This window comes from Phyllostomus discolor, chromosome 9 (assembly GCF_004126475.2).
Source record: "Phyllostomus discolor isolate MPI-MPIP mPhyDis1 chromosome 9, mPhyDis1.pri.v3, whole genome shotgun sequence".
Lineage (NCBI taxonomy): Eukaryota > Metazoa > Chordata > Mammalia > Chiroptera > Phyllostomidae > Phyllostomus > Phyllostomus discolor.
Window position 1 is genome coordinate 94829089 of NC_040911.2, and position 20982 is coordinate 94850070.

The 20982-nt window shown below is 54.1% G+C and overlaps 1 protein-coding gene and 1 pseudogene across 1 annotated transcript; both read right to left on the minus strand.

Moving 5' to 3' along the window:
• Positions 1-2412: 2412 nt before the first annotated feature.
• On the minus strand, positions 2413-3781 carry LOC114506889 (annotated as a pseudogene).
• A 4088-nt stretch (positions 3782-7869) lies between these two features.
• WFDC3 (WAP four-disulfide core domain 3) lies at positions 7870-19913 on the minus strand. Its single transcript, XM_036009885.1, has 7 exons — positions 19567-19913; positions 19199-19287; positions 18354-18485; positions 17384-17530; positions 9894-10025; positions 8657-8842; positions 7870-8080 (listed from the first exon to the last, which is right to left on the minus strand). Exons 1-7 carry the CDS (start codon positions 19587-19589, stop codon positions 8064-8066), a joined length of 726 nt encoding a protein of 241 aa, XP_035865778.1. The 5' UTR covers positions 19590-19913; the 3' UTR covers positions 7870-8063.
• Positions 19914-20982: the final 1069 nt, after the last annotated feature.

Below are 20982 nucleotides of genomic sequence, written 5' to 3' on the forward strand. Positions count from 1 at the left end.
GGCCACCTCCTCCAGCTGTGGCATGGTACGCATCCTGGCGCTGAAGGTCTGACACGTCAGGTGATTTGACACGTGCCTCATGGTGTCTCGGGGCTTCATTCACATCTTAGCGCCTAGACACGCAGTTGGGAACATTTCTCACGCACGATGCAATGTTTCCGACTCCTCCATCCTTTCAGCACCTTCACTGAGCATGTGCTACCAGCCAGATGCCACGAGACAAGGCACAGGGAGAGGTAATGAGCAAAGAGGTCCATGCCCTGTCCTCGTGACAGTGTGGAGGGGAGGCACACAGTCCAGCAACCCCTCAAGCACCTGACGACAGACTGTGATACAAGCTCTACAAAAGAGACACGGGGTGACATTAGCAGGTGGCCAAGGGGAACGTAGTCTACCCGCAGATTCGTAACCAGTTTCCAGGGGAAGTAACATTTGGGCTGACGTCCGAAGCAGCGCTGGGCACAGGGGCACGGGTATCGCCATCACGGGGAGCAGTGTGCGCAGACCTTGAGCCCAGCAGAGCGCGACGGAGTCAGAGGACTGGATGCGCCCCGCGGGGCTGTGGGCACAGCAAGGACAGAAAGGTCCCCAGGGTCCGGGTCACGTAGCGCTTTGCGTGTCAGGGAAAGAAGTCTGACTTCATTCCAGCTGGGATGGAGAACAATGAGGGTTTCGAGAAGGAGAGAGATGTTTTTAAGAGACCATTCGGGAATTCTGGTTCTCATAACGGCAGAAGAGCTTATTATCAAATAACTGTTCTATGGATAACGATGATCACATCTTGACAAAAACGTAAAAAGGAAAAACAAATTTAAAAAACCCTGCTTTAAGGCACCTGGAAGAAAAGGTCCGCCCCGGGGAGAGATCCATTTCACACAGCCCTTGCACGGAGGACTGTCCCGACTCCCACCCACTCGTGGCAGATGAAGGCCAAGCAGAAAGCCACCGCCTGGGGCCCTGAGCAGTCAGGGGAGTGTGGTGTCAGGACCGACTACCAGAGCAGCTACCTACTGAGTGGGAAAGCCAGGGAGGAGAGAACCACAAAGGGAAACCCCCCAAATCTTTCCATAAACGTCTCTCCAACCCTTGGGTAACCCCTCAGACTCTCCCGTGCAGGTCAGACTCCAAGGTTTTGTGGTGAGCAAGGTCAGGGAGGCTGGAAAACTGAACAGGCATTTCAACTGCTGCCTGTCAGAGATGACGTTCAAGTCCGAACCCTGACCGGTCGGAGGGACTTGACAGACACCTCAGCTTTCAACTGAAAGCCTGGGAGAACCGTGGCCTAGGAGGGCAGACAACACTCAGGACTAACGCATCCATCCTAGAGCTAGGGGATTATTCGATCAGATCCGCCCTGACAAAGCATGAGGCCAAATCTTCACAGAGGCAAGGTGGCCCGGCAATAATGTCCCTGCCTGCTGGAAGAGAATGCAGCAGGCTTCAGGGGAGGGTGACAATCCTAAGTCTCTACATTGTATCACCCGCCATGTGCTTGGATTCGCCCATTCTGGTGTGTCATGCAGATAGAATCACACAGTAGGTGGCCTTTGCAGCTGGTTGCTCCCACTCCACACAGTGTTTCCAAGGTTCAACCGTGATGTGAGCATGTCTCAGTACTTCACTCGTTTTCTGGCGGAACCGTACTCCACTGAATGCACAGGTCACCTTTTGCCTACCCATCTATCTGTTCATAGACATTTGGGTGGCTTCCATTTTTTGGCTATTGCAAATAGTGATTCTGTGAACATTTGTGTGTAAGGTTTTTTTTTCAAAGGAAGATTTATTTGACAAGTTTCACTTAGTGCAATACGTCTAAAAGGAACTCACGATGCAACGGAAGACTTAAATCAAGGCCTTGGAATGTCATGCAAACACCGAGACCAAAGTCCTACAGTATTGGTATTGTGTCTGAGATTTTCCCCATTAACTTAAAAAAAAAAAAAGCTTAACCTCACATGCCTTAGAAGTTATTAAATTAGAAGTTATTAAATGAAAACTAGAATTAACAAACATGCCAAATGTTTCCCTTTTAATTGGAGAGACAGCTCCTTCACTGAGTTTTACCAAAAAAGCATGTCTTCTAACCTGCTTCCGAACAGTGTTCAGGGTAACGTGGTGTGAGCAACATTTAACATAATTCAACTGCGCTAACCTGAATACACTCACTGCTTAAGTGCATTGTACAATACAACTAACTTGAGAAAAGCGAAAAATCGTTTAACAGGTGTAGTTTACTCAACTCAGTCGTCACATCCTAGACGACAGTTGTGGTCAAAGACACCGAACCGGAAGTCTTAAAAACGCTCCTGGTTTCCACTTAAAGCCTCCGTCACAAGCTGGTATTGCAACACTGTTACAGTTTTCTTTTTTTCATTCAAGTAACACAGACCGAGAGTCAGCGACGCGGATGGATTACATGCCCCATCCGCCACTCACACTGCACAGCTGGACGCCCCTCCCATTCCGGCCCCTCCCACACACGCACGGCTTCCGTTTCTGCAGTAGCTGCTGTGCGCCGCTCCTGGGCGGCCCATGCAACATTCGATTGAAAACCACTGGAGTTTCCCTGTGAAACCTTGGTCGTAGCGGCTCATGCTGCTCTGGCCGCTGTAGCCGCCTCCATCACCACCACTCAGCTGCTGGCTAACCGGACTGGTTTCACGAGCCATTGCCTCCCGCTGTTTGGCTGCCATAAGCACCACCGCTTGTTCCTGCTGTAGAATTCGGGAAGGTTCTACGTATCTGTGTTGCGTATTTGCTTTGTCTTTGGACATAGCTGCCACAGCATCTTCACGAGTTGCAAACTCGACTTCTGCTTCGCCAGTTACTCTGCCATCAGGACCAGTTTCAATGTGTACTCTCACAGGGTTGAGCGGCGAAAAAAAGTTATGAATGTCATTCTCAGGAGCTCTGTAAGGTAACCCCCACATGCGTACACAGCGTCCAGGTGCGCTCTGGACAGTAGAGCCACTGGGCCCGTTTCTGGGGTCAGACGTTCCTGAAAACACAATAACTGAGGTCGCTCCCAAATCTGTCTGACCCAAAACCATCGCCATCGTTACAACCATTGTAATCATCGCAGCCTCCATAACCTCCACCGTAAGCACCACACCTCGTCCTCTCAAAGCCAGCTCCCCTGCCAACCCGGCTATGCCCTCTGCCAGCGCCAGCTCTGTCACAGGGACCCGGCCGCTGCACGGCCGTAAGTGTGCGTGGTGGACCACAATGAGTTCTAACTTCAGCTCGGCGGCTCCTAAAGATTTCGATATACCTGAGCCCTGTTCTTTCCTTGTGTTTCTTCAGGGCCTTTTCGGCTATTTCCCGTGAAGCAAACTGCACGAAGGCCTCCCCCGTACTCCCACCCCAGAAGTCCACCGGCAGTGTCATCCCATTTGGCATGATTTCCAACCCTGAGAAGAACCGAACGATTTCTTCCTCGCTACATCCAAAGGGGAGTCCTCGGAGCCGCAGGGAGCCATCGCTGGCGGTGTCGGGACTGTCTCGTCCGTGTCAACGTAGTTTGACTTGAGCACTCCAACATATCTGTGTCCCCCAGTTTCTCTGTCTTTCTTTCAGGGCCAATTCGACATCCTCTTCTGATTCAAGTTCAACAACAGCCTCGCCACTCGGTCTGCCTTCTCTGGAGCAGATGAAACGAACGCCTTGAGCCCCATTTTGAACTTTGCATCAGAGAAAAATGCTGCACTTTGTCCACCAAGCGAGAGCAGGGCAAGCCCCGGACCTTCACCACAAACGCCTCTGCGCCGTGGGTGTCCAACATCGTCGGCCCCGAGACCCCCCTCCCCCGTGGGTCTTGGCGTCCAAACAGACTGATCACATGACTTCAGTGTGGCCGAGCAAAAAAATCCATGTGTAAATTTTAGCTTGAACACCTGTTTTCAATTCTTTCAGGGGTATATATACCTGAGAGTGGGATTGCTGGGCCATATGGTAATAACTTTCTGAGAAAGCACCAAACTTTCTACTATTTTAAGATAACTACTAGGAAACTGGAAATCACACATGTGATTCACATATTTCTATTCAAGGGCGCTATTCTAGATGTTTCTTTCTGCCCAGGAACTCCACTGGTACTAACCTCTCAGGTATGCATACCTCATCTTGTTCCAAACAGGATCTGAGAAAGCTAACAGTGTAAAACAAAAGACACGAAACTGAACATCATTAAGCCAACCACAAAAAGGAGCAGAGACAAGCAATAAAAGTGGGTAACAGGAGGCAATGAATTGCGTCAGAAAAGCTGAATTACACTAGCTAACATTTGTTGAGTGTGCGTCCTCTGTCTGGCTGTGTGCTGGGTGCTTTCTTCATTTATTCACTCTTCCCAGCAACCCTCTGAGGTGCGCAGTGTGAGAAGGTTTTCCTCACTCATTTTGCCCGGGGCTATTAAGCAGCAAAAGAGTCTAGATTCATACCCAGGCCAAACTCCAAAACCGAGCTCTTGGCTTCCTGGTAGCCAAGGCAAAAATGAAACATCAGCTCCAGAAAGCACCAGTCCCGGGGCCTGGCAACACCAGGGGTGCCCAATAAGTGATTTCCCTGCCCATTTTTCATTAGCACATTACAAAAGAAACTTTTTCCTGACCCTGAGCTACAAAAAGAATTTACTCTGTGGTTTTGTACATGATATGTTGATACAACATGATGGTTAATGTTCCCAAGATCAATGTTACCAAAACCACCGAAGCATTCCACATCAGACGCCAAGGGAGGGCATAAGGTTAGGTCCTAATTTACTAAGTGCAATTCGGTAGAAACCTAGAGTAGAGACGCAGCTATGTAACGTTTTCTCAAAGGGGCCTTGAAAAGCTGGGTGGCACTCAATGATCACTTTGTAAGCAGGCTTCTAGAATAATGTTTTTTGTGGGGTCAATACCACCTCCCCTTCTCTGACCGGAAAATGGTCTATGACAGACTTCTGCTGCCCTCTGGTGGCTCTAAGGAGAAAGGCACTCAGCAAAGACGCCCCTCAAAACCCGGCCATTGCTGCTCCCACACCGGTATCCAAAACACCACTGCGCCCAGGGTCTGAGGGGGTAGCATCTGAGTCCTCCACCACTTCAAATAAGTCATTTTTTATCCTCGCCTGGGGACATGTTTTCATAGCTTTTATTGTATTTGGGGGGTTTATTTTAAAATTATTTATTGTTGTTGAATTACAGTCGTCTGCATTTATTTCCCACCACTCCCCACACCTCAGCCAAACCCTCCTCCCTCCGTGGCTTACACCTCCCTCACCCCTTGGTTTTATCCATGTGTCCTTTGTAGTTGTTCCTGAAAACCCTTCCCCCCTTATCCCCTCCCACCTCCTCTCTGGTTACTGTCAGATTGTTCTTAATTTCAATGTCTCCGGCTATATTTTGCTTGCTTTTTCCTTTTGTTGATTAGGTTCCAGTTAAAGGTGAGGTCATATGGTATTTGTCCCTCACCGCCTGGCTTATTTCACTTAGCACATTTTCATAGCTTTCAGAGGAGGAGGAAGAGAGAGAGAGAAACATCAACGCAAGAGAGGAACATGGATTAACTGCCTCCCTTATGTGCCTGGACCAGGGACCATACGCATGCGGGACGGGACAGGGGACCCAGCATGCATGGCGGGGATCAAACCTGCAAACTTCTGGTTTATGAGACGATGCTCCAACCGAGTCACAGCAGCCAGGGCTCAAATAGACCTTGAGCCCTCACTGACCACTGAACACCCTCACCTCTGTCAACTCTTGACTTCTTCCTCCAACAAAATCCCAAATTCAAATTCAGGGCTTGTACTCGCTCATGCGCTCTCTCTCTTTCTTCTCCCTCCCCACTCTCTCTCTGTCTCCCTCCCCTGTCATTGCTACCTATAGGTAAATCTGCAGCTCCAACATGGACATGGGTGTGCTGCTGCCCCAGGTGGCAGGGAAAGATCTAGAAAGGACCCCTCCCCTGGCACTCAGCCTGAGCTGCCTGGGGCTTGCAGCTCCTTCTCTAGTCCCACTCCCCACCCCACAGAAAATCATCTGACAGTATTTTGAGATTCCCAGGCCATTGTTTTTCATTGAAAGCCTTCTTTACTGATTTAACTATGTACATGTATTTGTTTTTTTAATAAACAATAAAATGACAGGGGGATCTGACAAAAGTCAGCAGCCTATCACACGGACACCAGTGCCTCCCAGTCCCCGGTGACAAGAGCCTGGAGCCACAGGCGCCCGCCTCCCCCGTCTCTCCAGTGGCCGCTGAGGGACTCAACCCAGCCATTCTTTCAGATCAGGCACGCTGGCCCACGCCTGCTCTGCTCCAGGCGATGCAGGTCCTCAAGCGGGCAGAACCCAGAATTCCACACTCAAATGGGAGCACAGGGCCAGAAAAAGGGACAAAAAACCCCACCTCAGTGATGGGAAATTTTTTTAGTCGTACCTCGCCTCTTTCCCTTAAAGCATGTTTGCGATTTCCAAGGCGAGCACCAACGCCTCTTCCTTCTCCGAGTTCTAACAGCCCCGCCTACTCAGCACTGTGTCCAACCGCTGACTGCACACGCCCTCTGCCCACTCACGGCACACACAGCTGGTTCACTGCCTACCTGTCCCCGAAGCATTCTCTCCTGCCTGGCTCATCCGTAGAACCTAGTGTTTTCCTCTAGGTGGGCCCCAGCCTCAGCCCGGGGATGAAGCCTGATGAATCTGAGAGCCACGTTCCCCCCTAGCCGGCCAGTGAGGTGGGCTGGGCAGTCTGGGGAGCGGGCAGCTTCTGGGGCACACGTCCTCTGTCGCTAAAAGAACAGCACCCTTTGGGATAACTTTCCAAGGTGTTTGGCTATTTGAGGGGGTCTTTTCGCCACTGTCCTCTACACGGACCCTCCTCCTGCTGTCACACTTAGAGCTGCAGCGGTCACCCTCCCCCCACCTGCCCCCAGCCCTGTGAGCTGACTGGCATGGGGACAAAAGCCAACACGCAGATGTGGTGGAGAAGGAAGGAGTCCGGTCACCGGTTCCGCGGCCGAGCCGCTGACCCAGCCTTGCCGCTTCTCCCCAGGCTCCGGCGTGAGCGGATTCGATGTTGGTTTTGGCTAAGCCATTGTGAGCCGGGTTTCCTGTGACCGACAGCCCAACAAACTCCTGATGGACAGACTAGAGAATCACATCCCTTCTTCCATGCAGCAAATAGTCATCGAGGGCCTATTTTTCGCCAGGCTCTCTTTCAAAACCTGGAATTCTGCTGCTAAGGATTTCCCCGGATGTATGGGCAAAAGTCAGTCAAGATTTACAGGTATGAGGATACTGATGGCCAACAAGAGATGGCTAGTTAAATCAGCTATTTTCATGACATTCTATTAGAAGAACATATGTGATGACAAAAGACCTCCATGATGCAGAATATGATCCATTTTGTGTACACAAAAACACAGTTTTTAGAAGCTGTCTTGGTTCTGAGAACCTAAAACATCCCCTCCCCACGGTAAAGCTCCCGGAGGAGCCCAGCTGTCCGTCTGGGAGCCAAGGGCTGGACTCAGGGAAGGCGGCCCGAGGCGGGAGCATCCAAGTGGCCACAGTAAACCAGCCCCTCAGCCCAGTCCCATCCCCAACCTACACCCTCTGATAAAAGCAAGGTCAGCAGACCCCAAAAGAGGCCCGACTGTCCTACTCCTGAGGTTGGACACGGACACCTCTGGCAAGTCACCCCAAGTTTTATCTGCCACCCATCTCTGCCCTAGCGGCACCCAACCAGCTGCCATGCTGGTGTTCAGGGGAAGACTGGATCACCAACCCTTCCCAGACGAGCCCCAGAACCCCGCAGCCACGCCCAGACCCCCCCAACCCCGCTTCCTTCACTTTAGTCCTCAAACAGTCCAGACAAGAGAGTCAGCACCAGCCTTTATTGGGGACAAAAGCACCAACCACCCCCCCCCCACCCGCCCACTGCCCGACCCCAGGGCTGTTTCTGCGGAGCGAGGGGCAGCAGAGTGGAGAGGGCAGGGAGAGCCCCTGCGAGTTCCACAGGCCCCAGGCACCATCCTCTCCTGGCCTCCAGGACAGGCCCCTGGCCGTCAGGACACATCAAGGCAGCTAGGGCACCCGGGTCTCTGCAAGAAGGAACGTCAAGTCACAGCCTCGCCCTCCCGGCTCCAGCTCCCCCCAGTGTCTCCCTCCTCCCTGGAGAAGCGTGGCATTCACTGCTCTCGGAAGCCTCGATTGGCTCCCGGCTTCCTGGACAAGCCGGTGCTCACAGGCGTGGAAGGCTCTCTCGCTCAGACGTCAGTGTGTAGCTCCTGTCCTAACAACAGCCCATCTCCTCCTGTGCCCACTCTCGCCCCCTCCCAGCCCCGGCTCCCCAGACACGTCACCTGCACTCCGCCCTCTGTGCCCTGACTAACCATTACCGGCGTGTCCTCCGGGCCATCCTCCCTGTGTCCCATCCCACCCCACCTTCGGGGCCCAGCTCCAACCCTGCTGGTAGCAGAAAGACCTCCCCAAGGAGCCCCACCCTCTGTGAAAGCCCGTATTCCCGACACAAGCGTTTGGAACATACCATCTTTCCCCCCAACTAGCCTCCTCAGGGCAGACACTCGGGCCCCCTGAAGCCTCCTGCCCCGAAGCTAAGCCAGTGCTCGCACAGAGCAGGGAAGCCCTTTGTGTCTGGGATGCCGGGCTGCACTCACCTAATTCGGAATCGGCCCTGGCGGTCCTGTTGGGGTCCGCGGCCAGCTGGGGCGGCAGAACTGGGGGGACGCAGAAGCGGCCGCAGCCCGACCTGCAGCACTTCTGCCCGGCTTGACAGTTCTCGTCCAGCACGCAGTCGACGATGCACAGGCCCACCAAGACCTGCGGACAAGCCCCGCCCCGCCCTGTGGGGGAACGGGCACAGGTACAGAGACAGAGCGGTGGGCTCCACGGACTCCGAGTGCCCACCTGGAACTCAGACCTGGGGGCGCTCCCGGGGAATCCATCCCTGAACCGAAGGTCCGGCTGGGAGACCTGGAAGCTGGCGGACCTAAGAGCCTGTAGGGCCCCGAGAGAACACCTGGACCAACAGTTTTCAGAGAGCGCCCCCCAGGGAGCTCCCTAGAGGTGCCTGGGGGGTGGCGCCTCTGTGGGCGTGGGGGTGGGGCTGGGTGGGGGGCAGAGGGCGTGAGGCTCCCAGACCCCGCCCTCTCCCCTACGCATGGGCTTCATAGTGTCCCTTCCTCAGGGAGACCTCCCTGCCACCCCAGACAAAGCCCCTGCCGCGCAGTGCTCCTCTCATCGGACATGATTGTAATTCACACGTTCGTCTGCCTTCCCGACGGGCTCTGTGCTACCTAAGGACCTCGACTGCTGCCCAGGAATGAAAACGCTGCCTAAAACCACCTGTGGGCCCGTGATTCTGCCACGGAGTTCCGCAGCGCCTGGCGGCACAGGGGCGCTCAAAAACGTGTGTGTGTTTGAGAAAATGTACTGAAGAAACAAAGAAATCAGATCAGGATTGCTTTATCTGTTGTCTATATGTTGCTTCCAACCACGATTTTATGTTGCAGGCAGAGAAGCTTTGTGCTAAGAATCAGGTCAGAAGATCATGATCTGGGGCAACTCTCTCATTTTACAGACGATGATATTGGCTCAAAAAGAGGCATTTGCTTATCCGAGGTCAGAGAGCAAATCAGCAGCAGAACCAAGACCAGAAGCCAAGTTGCCTGTCTTCCTGCCCGGGGGCTGTCCCTGTCACCCCCTGCTGCCGTCCCCGGGTTGTTTGACACCAACAGGGGCCCCTGGCCCTAGGAGAGGGGCGGCTTTGGGTGGAGGGGGCCAGGTGGGCAAGAAGGATAAGGACTGTAATTCCTCCCAGGAAGGGAAAAGCAAGAAGGCCGCAGACCACTACCCCCCAAACCCAAGGATTTCCCCCCCAAAGGGCCGACCTACCTCCCTTGATGTCTCCGCGGCAGGTGTGGCCGCAGCCAGTGCTGCAGCATTTATGCCCCGGGGGACAGGACTCGTCCCCACTGCACAGCTCCTCGCAGGGAAGGGGGTCAGCAGGACACTCGCCGCCACGCCCTGCCGTAGAACCAGAGCGCTGGGGCCCGGAGGCGCTCCGGCCCAGCGTCTCCGGCTATTTTCACTGAGACTCTTGAGAACAAGACACACGTTTCATCATGCCCCGGGGGTACATTCAGACGGTAACTGTGCAGGTGCGCATCGGGGTGCACTCCTGCATGTGCAATGCTGAGACTTTACATTCTGCTTCTTCTGCTCTGCATGCAGGCCGTAAACTACTAAGTTCATTTCAAGACTAGCAGTTTGAAAAACACCGTGGAGGTCTCACCCACTTTCTGACTGTGGCAGACGTCTACACTGGTGGCCCCCAGTGAACCCCACCTCCTGGGATCCATGCCCTTGTAGAGCCCCCTCCCAGATCGCCTCTGGGCTCGACCACGCAACTTGCCAGGACCAACAGGACATCTGCAAGCACCACCTTGATAAGCACTCGCACGGGGGACCTGTCCTCTGAGAGCATGTCCTCTCAGAAACCAGCCACCATGCCATGTAGCAGCTTGGGCCAGAGAGGCTGCAGCGTGATGAGATGCCCCCAGAGAGAGAACCTGGAGGAGCAGAGGCAACCTGGACATCCCAGGCCCTGTGGAGCTCCCTGCAGAGGCCCCAGCCACAGGCGGCAGTAGGACCTCAGCTGTGCCCTGAGGGTGCAAGAGCTGCCCCGCCCACCCACATTAAGTTTGGGGATGGCTTGCCTGTAGCAGCAGACAACTGAGACAGTGGATGACAGAACCCCAGGTTTGTTCGGAGAGGCAGTGAGCCCCGCAGCTACAAGGATCTGCTCCCTGCAACGAGGGAGGGCCGCCAACGGAGACAGAGCTGGGAAAACCCCTGCACTCCCGCTGTAAGGGCTACGCACCTCTCAAACCGCCCCTCCCCCATTTTCCTCCAGCGCAAAGGAGACAGAGCACAGGGAGGGACAGCAGCTTTCTTTCAACTAGGAGGCAACTGGAACGAGCAAGTCAAGGGTCGCAAAGAGAAAGAGAGAAACAGCCTCATCCTTGTTGGCGCCACGCAGCTGCCACCCCAGCCCTGGCACCTGCTTCAGGGCTTCCTGCTACGTGAGAAAAGCGAACCCCAGTTTGGTTCGTTTTCTGCCGCGGCCGGCCGGGCGCACATTCCTGACGTGCCCGTCACCGCACCTGCGGAGAGAGTGAAACCCAGAGGAGAGGGAGGGGCTCGCCCAGAACCACAGTGAGTCAGAGGGAAAGCGGGACAGAGTGCAGCCTCCCAGGTCACGGGAAGCATTCCTTCTGCCACACCATCCCTAAAGCACGCGGCGCCGGCCAGCTCCTCCCCGGGGCGGGCCCGCCCAGAGAAGTCACATCCAAACCAAACCGGCTGGCTGTGACTCATTCCACCTCGGTGTTTATAGATTCCAGGCTTTTTAAATGGAAAAAAGTGACAGGCAATTAAAGGCTTTGTAGAAAACCACAGCAGGTCTGGCTCGGCGCCCCTGAGTGGGAACACGCTCGCACAGTCCCGCGGGCTGCCGCAGGCGGTCTTCCAGGACGGAAAAAGTGAGTGTGGGCCCTCCAGAGAGAACACACGTAGGTTAGCGTTTAAGATGCCCTCACCGGGCAACCTGGGATTCTCCCGAACAGCTCCCACTCCAGACACTGCGCCATTGTCAGATCACATTGGAACTATGTCCTGACTGTTTTCATTCAGAAAACATGGGCACTGGAGCCCCCAGATGTGCCTCCCACAGCTCTCCACCTGCTTGGCAAACACTGGAGTCCATTTAACGAAGAGCAAAGCCTCTCATCCCACAGTTACATCTCGCTGGCGGGAAAAACCCGGCAACATAAACTCGCCATGGGGTTACACCGCGTGCCCTGGAAAGTGGGTGGGTGGGTACGGTAGCACGCCTCCCAGGTCGCACCGTTTTGCTGAGCGAGGCCCCGACGTGACCACGGCCAGGAGCACCCGCCCCCGGAAGAGGGAGGAGGTTTGGTCTCTGTGCTGGTCCTGGGGATGAGGCGACTGCTGGCGGCAAAGCGAAATTCCAAGACGTCTTCAGCCACAAAGGACCCTCTGAAGTTTGAAACCTACTCCTCTTCTCTTGCAAACGAACAGATATCTGGGAAAGGAGAGGGGCCAACCTGAGAGCAACGGTGGCAGAACTGGGTCCCAAGACCCCGGCTCTAGGGGTGCCCTTTAAACCATATACTCTGAGCCCCTACTCCACAAGGGTCACCCCAGAACAAATCAACAGGTGCTGGGCCTCACTCCGCTCGGTTCTGCCAGAGGAGAAGACGGCCCCCCCAGTGGCGGGCTGTTTCAGGGGTTAGGAAAGCATACACGAGCCAGCGTGTCGGGAGCCCCCAGGGCCATCCAGGGTTCAGTGGTTCACTGGGACAAATGCGACTCTGTACACAGCTGTGCCTGTGGCTCTGATCCATTACAGCAGAGGACACAAAGCAAAGCGTCAAGGGAAGTGAGGCAAAGTCCAAAAGAAACCAGATGCCAGCCCCCAAGGGTCCTCTCCCGGTGCAGTCACGCGGGGGGGACCAGAACGCACCGCGCCATCCACCAAGGAAGCTCACAGTTTCCACTGAGACGCTCTCATCGCTCAGGCTCGTGGCGACACTCTCAAAACGCAGCTTCCCAGCAGCCGGCCAAGGCCGGCCTTGCGAGCGGGCCTCTCTGAGAGTCTCCGTCTCCAGCTGCTGTGCTGTTTTCCGTGACAACCAGCAGTGAGGTGTGGGGAAAAGGTTCACGCAGGAGCCTGTGCCGTCAGTCCATGCCAAGGACACGGCACACACGTTGTCACAAGCAGAACAGAGGGTCGCAGGGCCCTGGGCGTGGCCAAGTTTCACGCAGTGGGAGGAGGGCCGGCCAGGAGGGAGCCGAAGGGGACAGCTCTGGGGCCATAATCTGAATCTTCTCTCCAAAACCTCTTCCTCCCCAACTTGCTCGTCCTCGGTAAGAAGCACGTCATTGCCCAAGTGCTCCAGCCAGGCACCCAAGCGCCATTCCTGGTACTTCCTCAACGCCCACCTCCACCCCCTCCTTCTCCCAGTCCTGCCCGCTCTGCCCGCCGGAGTGCTCCATGTCTGCCACTCTTCGGTCTGCGCTGTCACCACAACAGCCTAAGCCACGGTCACTCTCGCCCAGCCTGCCACGACGCCCCCTCCACTGGCCTGCCGTCCTCTCCACCTGCCCCGCCCACTCTTCACACACCAGCAGGGCAGCTTTTTACAATGAAACCTGGGCCAGGCCTCTCCTGCTTCTGTGGGCCCCCCCAGGCCTCCCCACTGCGCTTACCATGAAGCCCTGGAGAGAGGCCCTGCAGACGCCCCGAAGTCTGGGCTCTGCCTCAGCCGGAGCCACCCCCTCCTCCTCTTCCATCCAGCCACACTGACCTCCTCCCACCTCCTTAAGAACAGCACACCCCCCCACCACCTCACTGCCTCTGGCCTCGCAGTTCCCTCTTCACGGTGCTCCGGCCAATGGCCAGCTCCACACTCTCCGAGTGAAAATGATCCTCCCTCTATACCTCTCTTTCTTTTCCTTCCCAGCACTTGTCACAGCATGTGGTTATTATTACTCGTTGATGATTATCTCCCGTCTCTCACACCGTGAGAAGGACCCTGGCTGCCTTGGTCCCCAGGGGATGCCCGAGTGTAAGGCAGGAGGCATTGGGCAGGGACTGAATAAACGGGTGAGTGAACAGACAGGTCGGACTTCGGACAGGTGGGAGGGAACTCGAATGGAGGGGTGCTGGGCTTCGCTATGAGCTATCGAACATGACTTGGCAGCTTTTGGATAGGCTTTAAAAATGCATTTCTTGCCCTGGCTGCTGCGGCTCAGTGGATTGACCGCCGGCCTGCGAACCAAAGGGTCACCAGATCGATTCCTAGTCAGGGCACATGCCTGGGTTGCGGGCCATGACCCCCAGCAACTGCACATTGATGTTTCTCTCCCTCTCTCCCTCCCTTCCTCTCTCTAAAAATAAATAAAATCTTAAAAATAAATAAGTAAATAAAATGCATTTCTTCTCAACTCTGCACGATGCAGGCAGGATGTCTGTGCCCCCCGGGAACTCACATGTTGAAATCTAACCCCCAGCGTGAGGATCTCTGGAAGCGGGGCCTTTGGGGGTGACCAAGGCATGACAGTGGAGCCTCATCAGCATCAGTGCCCTGACTGCCCTCCCTCCACGTGAGGCCACAGCAAGGAGACGGACCAGGAAGCAGGGCCTCGCCAGACACTCAATCTGCCTGCGCCTTGACCTTGGACTTCTCAGCTTCTGGAACTCTGAGAAACAAATTCTTGTTGTTCATGAGCCACCCGGTGCATGGTATTCTGTTATTGCAGCCCAGGCATCGCATTGTCACTCTATGAGGTAAGTGTCCTTATCTCCAAAAGTGAGGTCCAGAGAGATGAAAGGACTCGTCCAGGGCCACACAGCAAGCAAGCAGAGGCACCAGGGTCCGGGCCCACACTCAGACCAGAACTGCCTCCTGGGAGCTGGTCCTAGCATCATCTGCCCTGCGCCTAGACAACCTGACTGTCCTGCCGCCCTACCAGACCGAGCAGCACAGGCCATGCTGAACCTCTGGCTCTCCCACAGCTTAGGGAAAGCAGGACTTGTTCACAGCCCAGGAAGGAGAGCTTCCTGTGGACTCGGGTGTAGCCTCCAGCCCACCAAGTGAGTGTCCAGCCTCCCTCTAGGACCGGAGCTGTAGAAAAGTACTTCACTGCCAACACGGCAGCCCGTGCCGCCCCTCACCGGACCAGGAACCCCGCTCAGCCAGCGGGCTCCGGGAGACCGCTACTCCAGCCTGCCCGGCTCCGGGCGAAGCGGAAGCCCCATGTGGGCTGGCCAGGGCCCAGAGCGGCTCACAAAGATGCCTTGCCAGGGGGCCAGCCTCCTCCTCAGCCCTTGCAAGGCAGCCATCAGCTTCAAACACTGGGCAGATTGTACCAGGCCCGGCAAGCTGGCCGTGAGTGACCCGCCTGCCACAGGTTCCCAGGCTCTGGTTCCAGAGCTGGGCCTCAAGAGTCCTGGCAAGGAGTACAACCCTCCATTCTCTCTCTCGGGCAGGCTGCCCAAGAGAGCTGCCTAAGCAGGCAGACAGTCCCACTGGGCCCCTGCTCCCTGGGGAGGTCTGGCTGGAAGGGAGGAGGTCGTCACCGTGTGGGGCGGTGTCGGGGTCTCAGAGGAGAGGAGAGCAGGGGAGGAGCAAATGATCCTGGTTCTGGATAAAAGGGGCTGGTTAGAAGTCGTAGCCCTGACAAAGCCCACCTGCAGAGGCGAGAGGAAGTCAGCTGATGCAGAGCAAGGACCAGACACTTCACAGACTTGAGTCATCACAACAGCCTTCGAGGCTTATTATTTCCATGTTACAGGGCAGGGAACCGAGGCCCAGAGAAGCAGAAGAGACGTGGCCAGGGACCCACTGGCCAGTAACTGGGGAGCCTCAGGCTTGAGCCCAGCTCTCCGACAACCAACACCTACACTTTCCCATTTCAACGTGCTGCCACGCATGCTCAGAGAATGGCCCCAGCTCCTTTAGAAACCACAATGGAAGGCGTAAAGCAAGATCCCATTCGAAACGGCGAAAAAGAAGATAATAAAATAACCCAGGCATTAACTTACCAAGAAATACTTTAAGACTAGGAAACACCTTGAAATGCACCAAATACACTTGGGAAAAAATGGGAAGACATAAAGATTCAACATTATGAAAATGTCAGTTCTCTGGGAGTTGAGGTATATATCTAACCCCTCTCCAGCGAAAGTAGCCTCAGTATTTGGGGGCCGTGGGGAACAGACAACATGATAATACAATATGTTTGGAAGCCCCAGAGAGCCAAAGCAGCGCGACAGCACTGAGACAAAGGCAGGTGAGAAGGGGCAGGCGTGCGCACACACCGGCAGTTTCTAGTGCCTCCTGGGGGCCTCTCTAGGGAGTGGGGAGGAGCCGAGGAATAGAGCACACCGTTCTGTCACTTCTGCCCCCAAATTCTCTCCATTGTGTCACCTTCCTCCCCCCCACCGCCACCTCCCTAGTCCAACTACAGCCCGCCCTGACCTCTCCCTCCCTATCTCTACTCTCGCCGCACCAGCTTCCTTTCCGCTTCTCAGATGTGGCACCGTCCTTCTCAGCCTAACAACTTCTGCACCTGCCTCGCTCGTCCTGGAATGTCCATCCCACCCTTGACCTGGCTAACTTCAACTCCGGGTCACAGGTGAAATGTCACCACCTCAGACAGGCCTTCCTGGACCACCCATGGTCTGAAGCGAGTGCCCTGTTTTATAACAGACTGATGACCTAGTAAATAAAATGTTTCTCCAAGAAAATAAAATAAAACGAGTGTCTTTTTATTCTCTCTCTCAGCATCCTTCAATTCTCCCTGTGTCCTTGTCACAGTTTGAAATTAATATTTATTTGCATGCTTATCTGTTAAGCCTCTTCCTCCCCTACTAGTCTATAAGCTCCGAGAAGACAGGGACCGAATCCACTTTGTTTGCCACGATGTACCACAACCCCATCACTGGCTCTAGCAAATAGTAAATGCTCAATAAATATCTGTTAAAGAAATCATATGTGAATAGAGAATCAGGTCACGGGGACCCTGTAAGAGGAAGAAGGAACCTCTTTCAAACGCCTCTCTGCCAGAATCAGAATAAAAAAGGACCCGCCTTGCCCTGGCCAGTGTGGCTCACATGGTTGGAGCGTCGTCCCGTAAACTGAAAGGTTGTGGGTTTGATTCCCGGTCAGGGCACATTCCTAGGTTGCAGGTTCCATCCGCCGTCAAGGCACGTACAGGAGGCAACTGATAGACGTTTCTCTCTCACATCCATGTTTCTCTTCCTCTCTCCCTCCCTCCCTTCCCTCCTTCTAACATCAATAAACAGGTCCTCGGGTGAGGATAATAACACAACAGGGCCTATTTCCAACGGGAGATGGCCATCCCGTGTGTGGATGGAGGGGACACAGAGTCTCAGAAGCCAGTGAATGGAGACACGTGTGCTGCCCCGCATGGGCGGCACGATCCTTTCTGCTACCTCTCCGCAGCGCCCCCAGCCCAGATTTTCTTAGAGAATTACTGCAATTGACGACGGGGACTGGAAACTGCCCGACGGCTTTCAGGTCTGCCCGCAAATACAGATACCCCAAGACTTCCCTTCTGCCGGCCTCCTCTGCCTGCCGGGGCCACCTCCCACACAACCTCCCGGCTTGGGTACCCTTCGTGTATCTTTTCTTGGAAACGATCTCGGAATATAGGAGGCGTTTCATCGGTTTTTTAGAGTAGAGTGAAACCAACAAGACGGCATGGGCGCGTGTCTCTGAGAAAGAAACAAGGAGGCCGAGCAGAGAGCTTGGGGTGCAGGCGGAGCTTCTTACCCGGCTTCTGTGCAGAGACGGGGAAGACACAGCTCTTGTTGCAGCCAAACCGGCAGCATTTCTTTGTCCCTGGACACGTCTCGTCGGTGACGCACCTTTGGAAACAGGATTGTTTCCGAGCAGCCCTGGGACAATCGCCTTTTCTCCCTGGAGCAGAAAGGGAGACAGACACCAAAAAAGAGATGAGGGTACCCATGAGCTCAGTAGACCAGATGATCAGAGGGAGCTCCATTTAGGACCCTCCACCCTGGTGCTAAAGCCCAGGCAGTGACAACAAGGAGAACATTGACTGTGACACTCACTGAGTTGGCCGCATGCCCCTCATCTGATCCTCACAACGATTCTACGGGGTACACACAATTATCCCCCTCTTAGAGAGGAGGACATTGAACCTTGAAAACTTAACACCTGGCCCTGGTATAGCTCAGTGGATTGGGCATCAGCCTGTGAACCAAAGGGTCGCAGGTTCAATTCCCTGTTGGGGCACCTGGGGGGATGTGCCAGAGGCAACCGATGGACATGTCTCTCATGTATTGATGTTTCCCTCCCTCTCTTTCTCCCTCCCTGCCCCTCTCTCTGAAAATAAATAAAATAAAGTCTTTAAAAAAAACACTTAAAAAGAACCCTTCAAGCCTTATTTAAAGCTTAAGAAGGTCTGCCTGGCTCTAGGGTTTCCTCCACTCACTAGGATCTTAAACTTCCCTTCCCACATTTGCTCCCCGGCCTTCACAAGAACCCTGGGTTCGAAGTTAAAGGCTGAGCCAATCGGTCCCATGTTCCCTCCCAATAGGAGATGAAGAACGGGGCACACTGAGTCGGTAAAGGAGAAGAGACCCCAAAAGGAGGAAGAAGAGGCACTCCATGCCAGCTAGGTTTCCAGAGCCGTCCAGGAGGCAGGAGGCAGGAAGCTCTCTCTGGGTCTCTCCAGCCCAGAGGCAAGGTCAGGGTCTCTCCCCTCATACCCACGTACCCTGCGGGATGCCTCCTCGGCAGGCGCGACCGCAGCCCGTGTGGCAGCACTTCTGCCCCGCCGGACACGACTCGTCCCCCTGGCACAGATCTGGGCACGGGTTCTTGTCCGGAGGGCACTCTCCTTCTTTCACTGCAAAAGGCATCACGTGAGGTTGGGCTAACTGGCCGGGGCCTCCAGAAATGGGGAAGGGAAGCCAAACATACTTCAAGAACTTTCAGTCTCTCCAAACACTCCCATCGGAAACAGCTCTTCCCCAGGGGACATGGGGGGGCGACCGTGTTCCCCTTCACCCACACAACCACAAACACACTCACACCACGACTAAAGAACCAGCCATTCTGCAGATAAAGAGAGAGAGAGAAAGGTTGGGGTGATAGTGTTCTCATTTAAGAAGCTCTAGGGGAGCCCTGGCTGGTGTGGCTCACTGGACTGAGCACTGGTCTGTGAAGCAAAGGGTTGCTGGTTTGATTCCCAGTCGGGGCACATGCCTGGGTTGCGGGCCAGGTCCCCAGTTGGGGGTGCACAAGAGGCAACCACACATTGGTGTGTCTCTCTCCCTCTCTTCCCCTCTCTCTGAAAATAAAATAATAATAATAATAAATTTTAAAAAAAAAGAAATTCTAGGGGAAAGCAGGACTGGAAGTCCTATCTCCTTGCCCAGAGAGGGTAAAGAAAGCCAGGAAGGCCCACCCTGGCTGTCCCAAGAACCTACACAACCAATCCCATCCTACAGAGATGAACATCTTCGCAAACGAGGCCCCTGGCTCTGGGCGGGAGGCAGGGCATGCCTTCTCTAGGCACTTTCTGTTACTGTCAGCCAGGGATCCCAAAGGATAGCTCACCATGCTCTCCCACAGTCACCCAGGACGTCAGGGACCCGAGAACAACAAGCGCCTTCAGGAGGAAGAGGCAGCTGGACATGGCGATGATGCTGAGAGTTGAGATGAGAGCTGGGGTCGGGCCGGAGGTGCTCGCCTTGCCCAGAGTATCAGCTGGGAGAGAGAGAGAGGACCGGGAGCCTGGCCTACACCCAGCCCCACGGTCTTCCCTTTCGCAATAATCCCCGACAATGGCCTCTCCGGACAAGAAGAAAAATGATTGGCTGCTGGTGTGTGGGAAAATTCCTGGCACTACCAAAGGGCACATGTGATGGTGGTGACCAAACTCTGTAACGTGCAATACATAACACCCCTGGACAATGATGACAAACCTGGGAAAACGGAGGACGGCCATTGGATCAAGGATCAAAGGGAGCCCTTCATAGCCTTAGAAGGACACAGCTGTAGCTGAAATGACCGAGGGAAGGACTGGAGACATGACCTAATTAAAAAACAACCAAAGCTAATAAAACGCACTGTGGCTTCTGTTCATCCCAGCAAACCTAGAAGACAGGGAATGGAATGGATACTTAGAAACTATCGAAAAGCTTCAGAAAAGCTGTATTTGAGTCTGTTCAGATTTAATACAAATGCACCAAAACCTACATCGTGGTCACTCTGGCCCACATAGGCCAGATTCTTGAGCTGTCTGAAGGCTCGTTGACAGAACCCCAAAGAATAGTTGCTATCTTTCAAGTAGTCTAAACCACACATACTCCTCTTTTTTAACTCTTCTTCCTCTATTTGTTTTTATTTTTCTTTATCTGTCTGCTCATGACTTTGGTCGGCCATGACACCTAACAGTGTCCACTGGCATTGTTTGGCCCAGTGAGGTTAAAGGGGAGGGAATATTCAAGGCTCAGGGTAAGAACTTCCTTAATAGCAATAAAGAGTTTGGTGCCAGGAAGTTGCTTTATTTTTTTAAGGCTGATATCGGAGCACAGAGGTAATTAACATCTGTTGATGACCTATTTTGTGCTTTATATACATTATTTATTTTAATGCTCACAATAATCTTGCAGAGGTAAGAAGAGTAGCTCAGAAGGGCTCAGAGAAAAATTGTCCAAGGTCAGAAAGCCAGTAAGTGGTGGCTGCTCGAATTTAATATTAATAGTAACGACAGGTAGCATTGTTTGAGGGTTTTCCTGTGCCAGGTGGGTTGCCTCTCACATGCCCCCAACTGGAGACCTGGGCCACACGCCAGGCATGTGCCCTGACTGGGAATCCAACTGGCGATCTTTTTGTCCGCAGGCCAGTGCTCAATCCACTGAGCCACATCAGTCAGAGCTGCACCCTAGTTCTAAACGTTTTACACGAATTAACTCAATCCTCGCGGCAATCTTATGAGTTTGTTACTATTGTACCCATTCTACAGATGGGAAAACCGAGGCAGAGAAAGGAGCATGGGTCACACAGCTGGTAAATGGTAAAACAAAGATAAGCAGTCCAATTCCATAGTTCTTAAATCACTACATCATCTGGATTTGAATTCAGATCTGTCTAACTGCAAAACTCATGTACTTTCAACTACCCTACAGTGTGACCTGGAAAAACTAACTTTCTCTACCTTTCATTAATGGACCCAATTCTGTTCAGGGCCGTCTTATCTATATGGCAGAGTTAAGGGGAGCTCTGGGGAATGCCACAGCTGTTAAACCCCTGCATCCCTGACCCATCCCAGAATCACCAGTCTGGGGAGAGAAGCTCATCTCCCTGGGGCTGGAGGAATCCACGGCCCAAGTCCCAAC

What these genes read in the sequence shown, in the direction of transcription:
- WFDC3 (XM_036009885.1), bottom strand. Translation starts at nt 19,589, where the DNA reads ATGGCCGTCCTCCGTTTTCCCAG. An exon ending in GGTGACTGTGGGAGAGCATG is followed by an intron (nt 18,486 to 19,198) that starts GTGAGCTATCCT and finishes TGCCTTTTGCAG; the next exon opens with TGAAAGAAGGAGAGTGCCCT. An exon ending in CCGAGGAGGCATCCCGCAGG is followed by an intron (nt 17,531 to 18,353) that starts GTACGTGGGTAT and finishes TTTCTGCTCCAG; the next exon opens with GGAGAAAAGGCGATTGTCCC.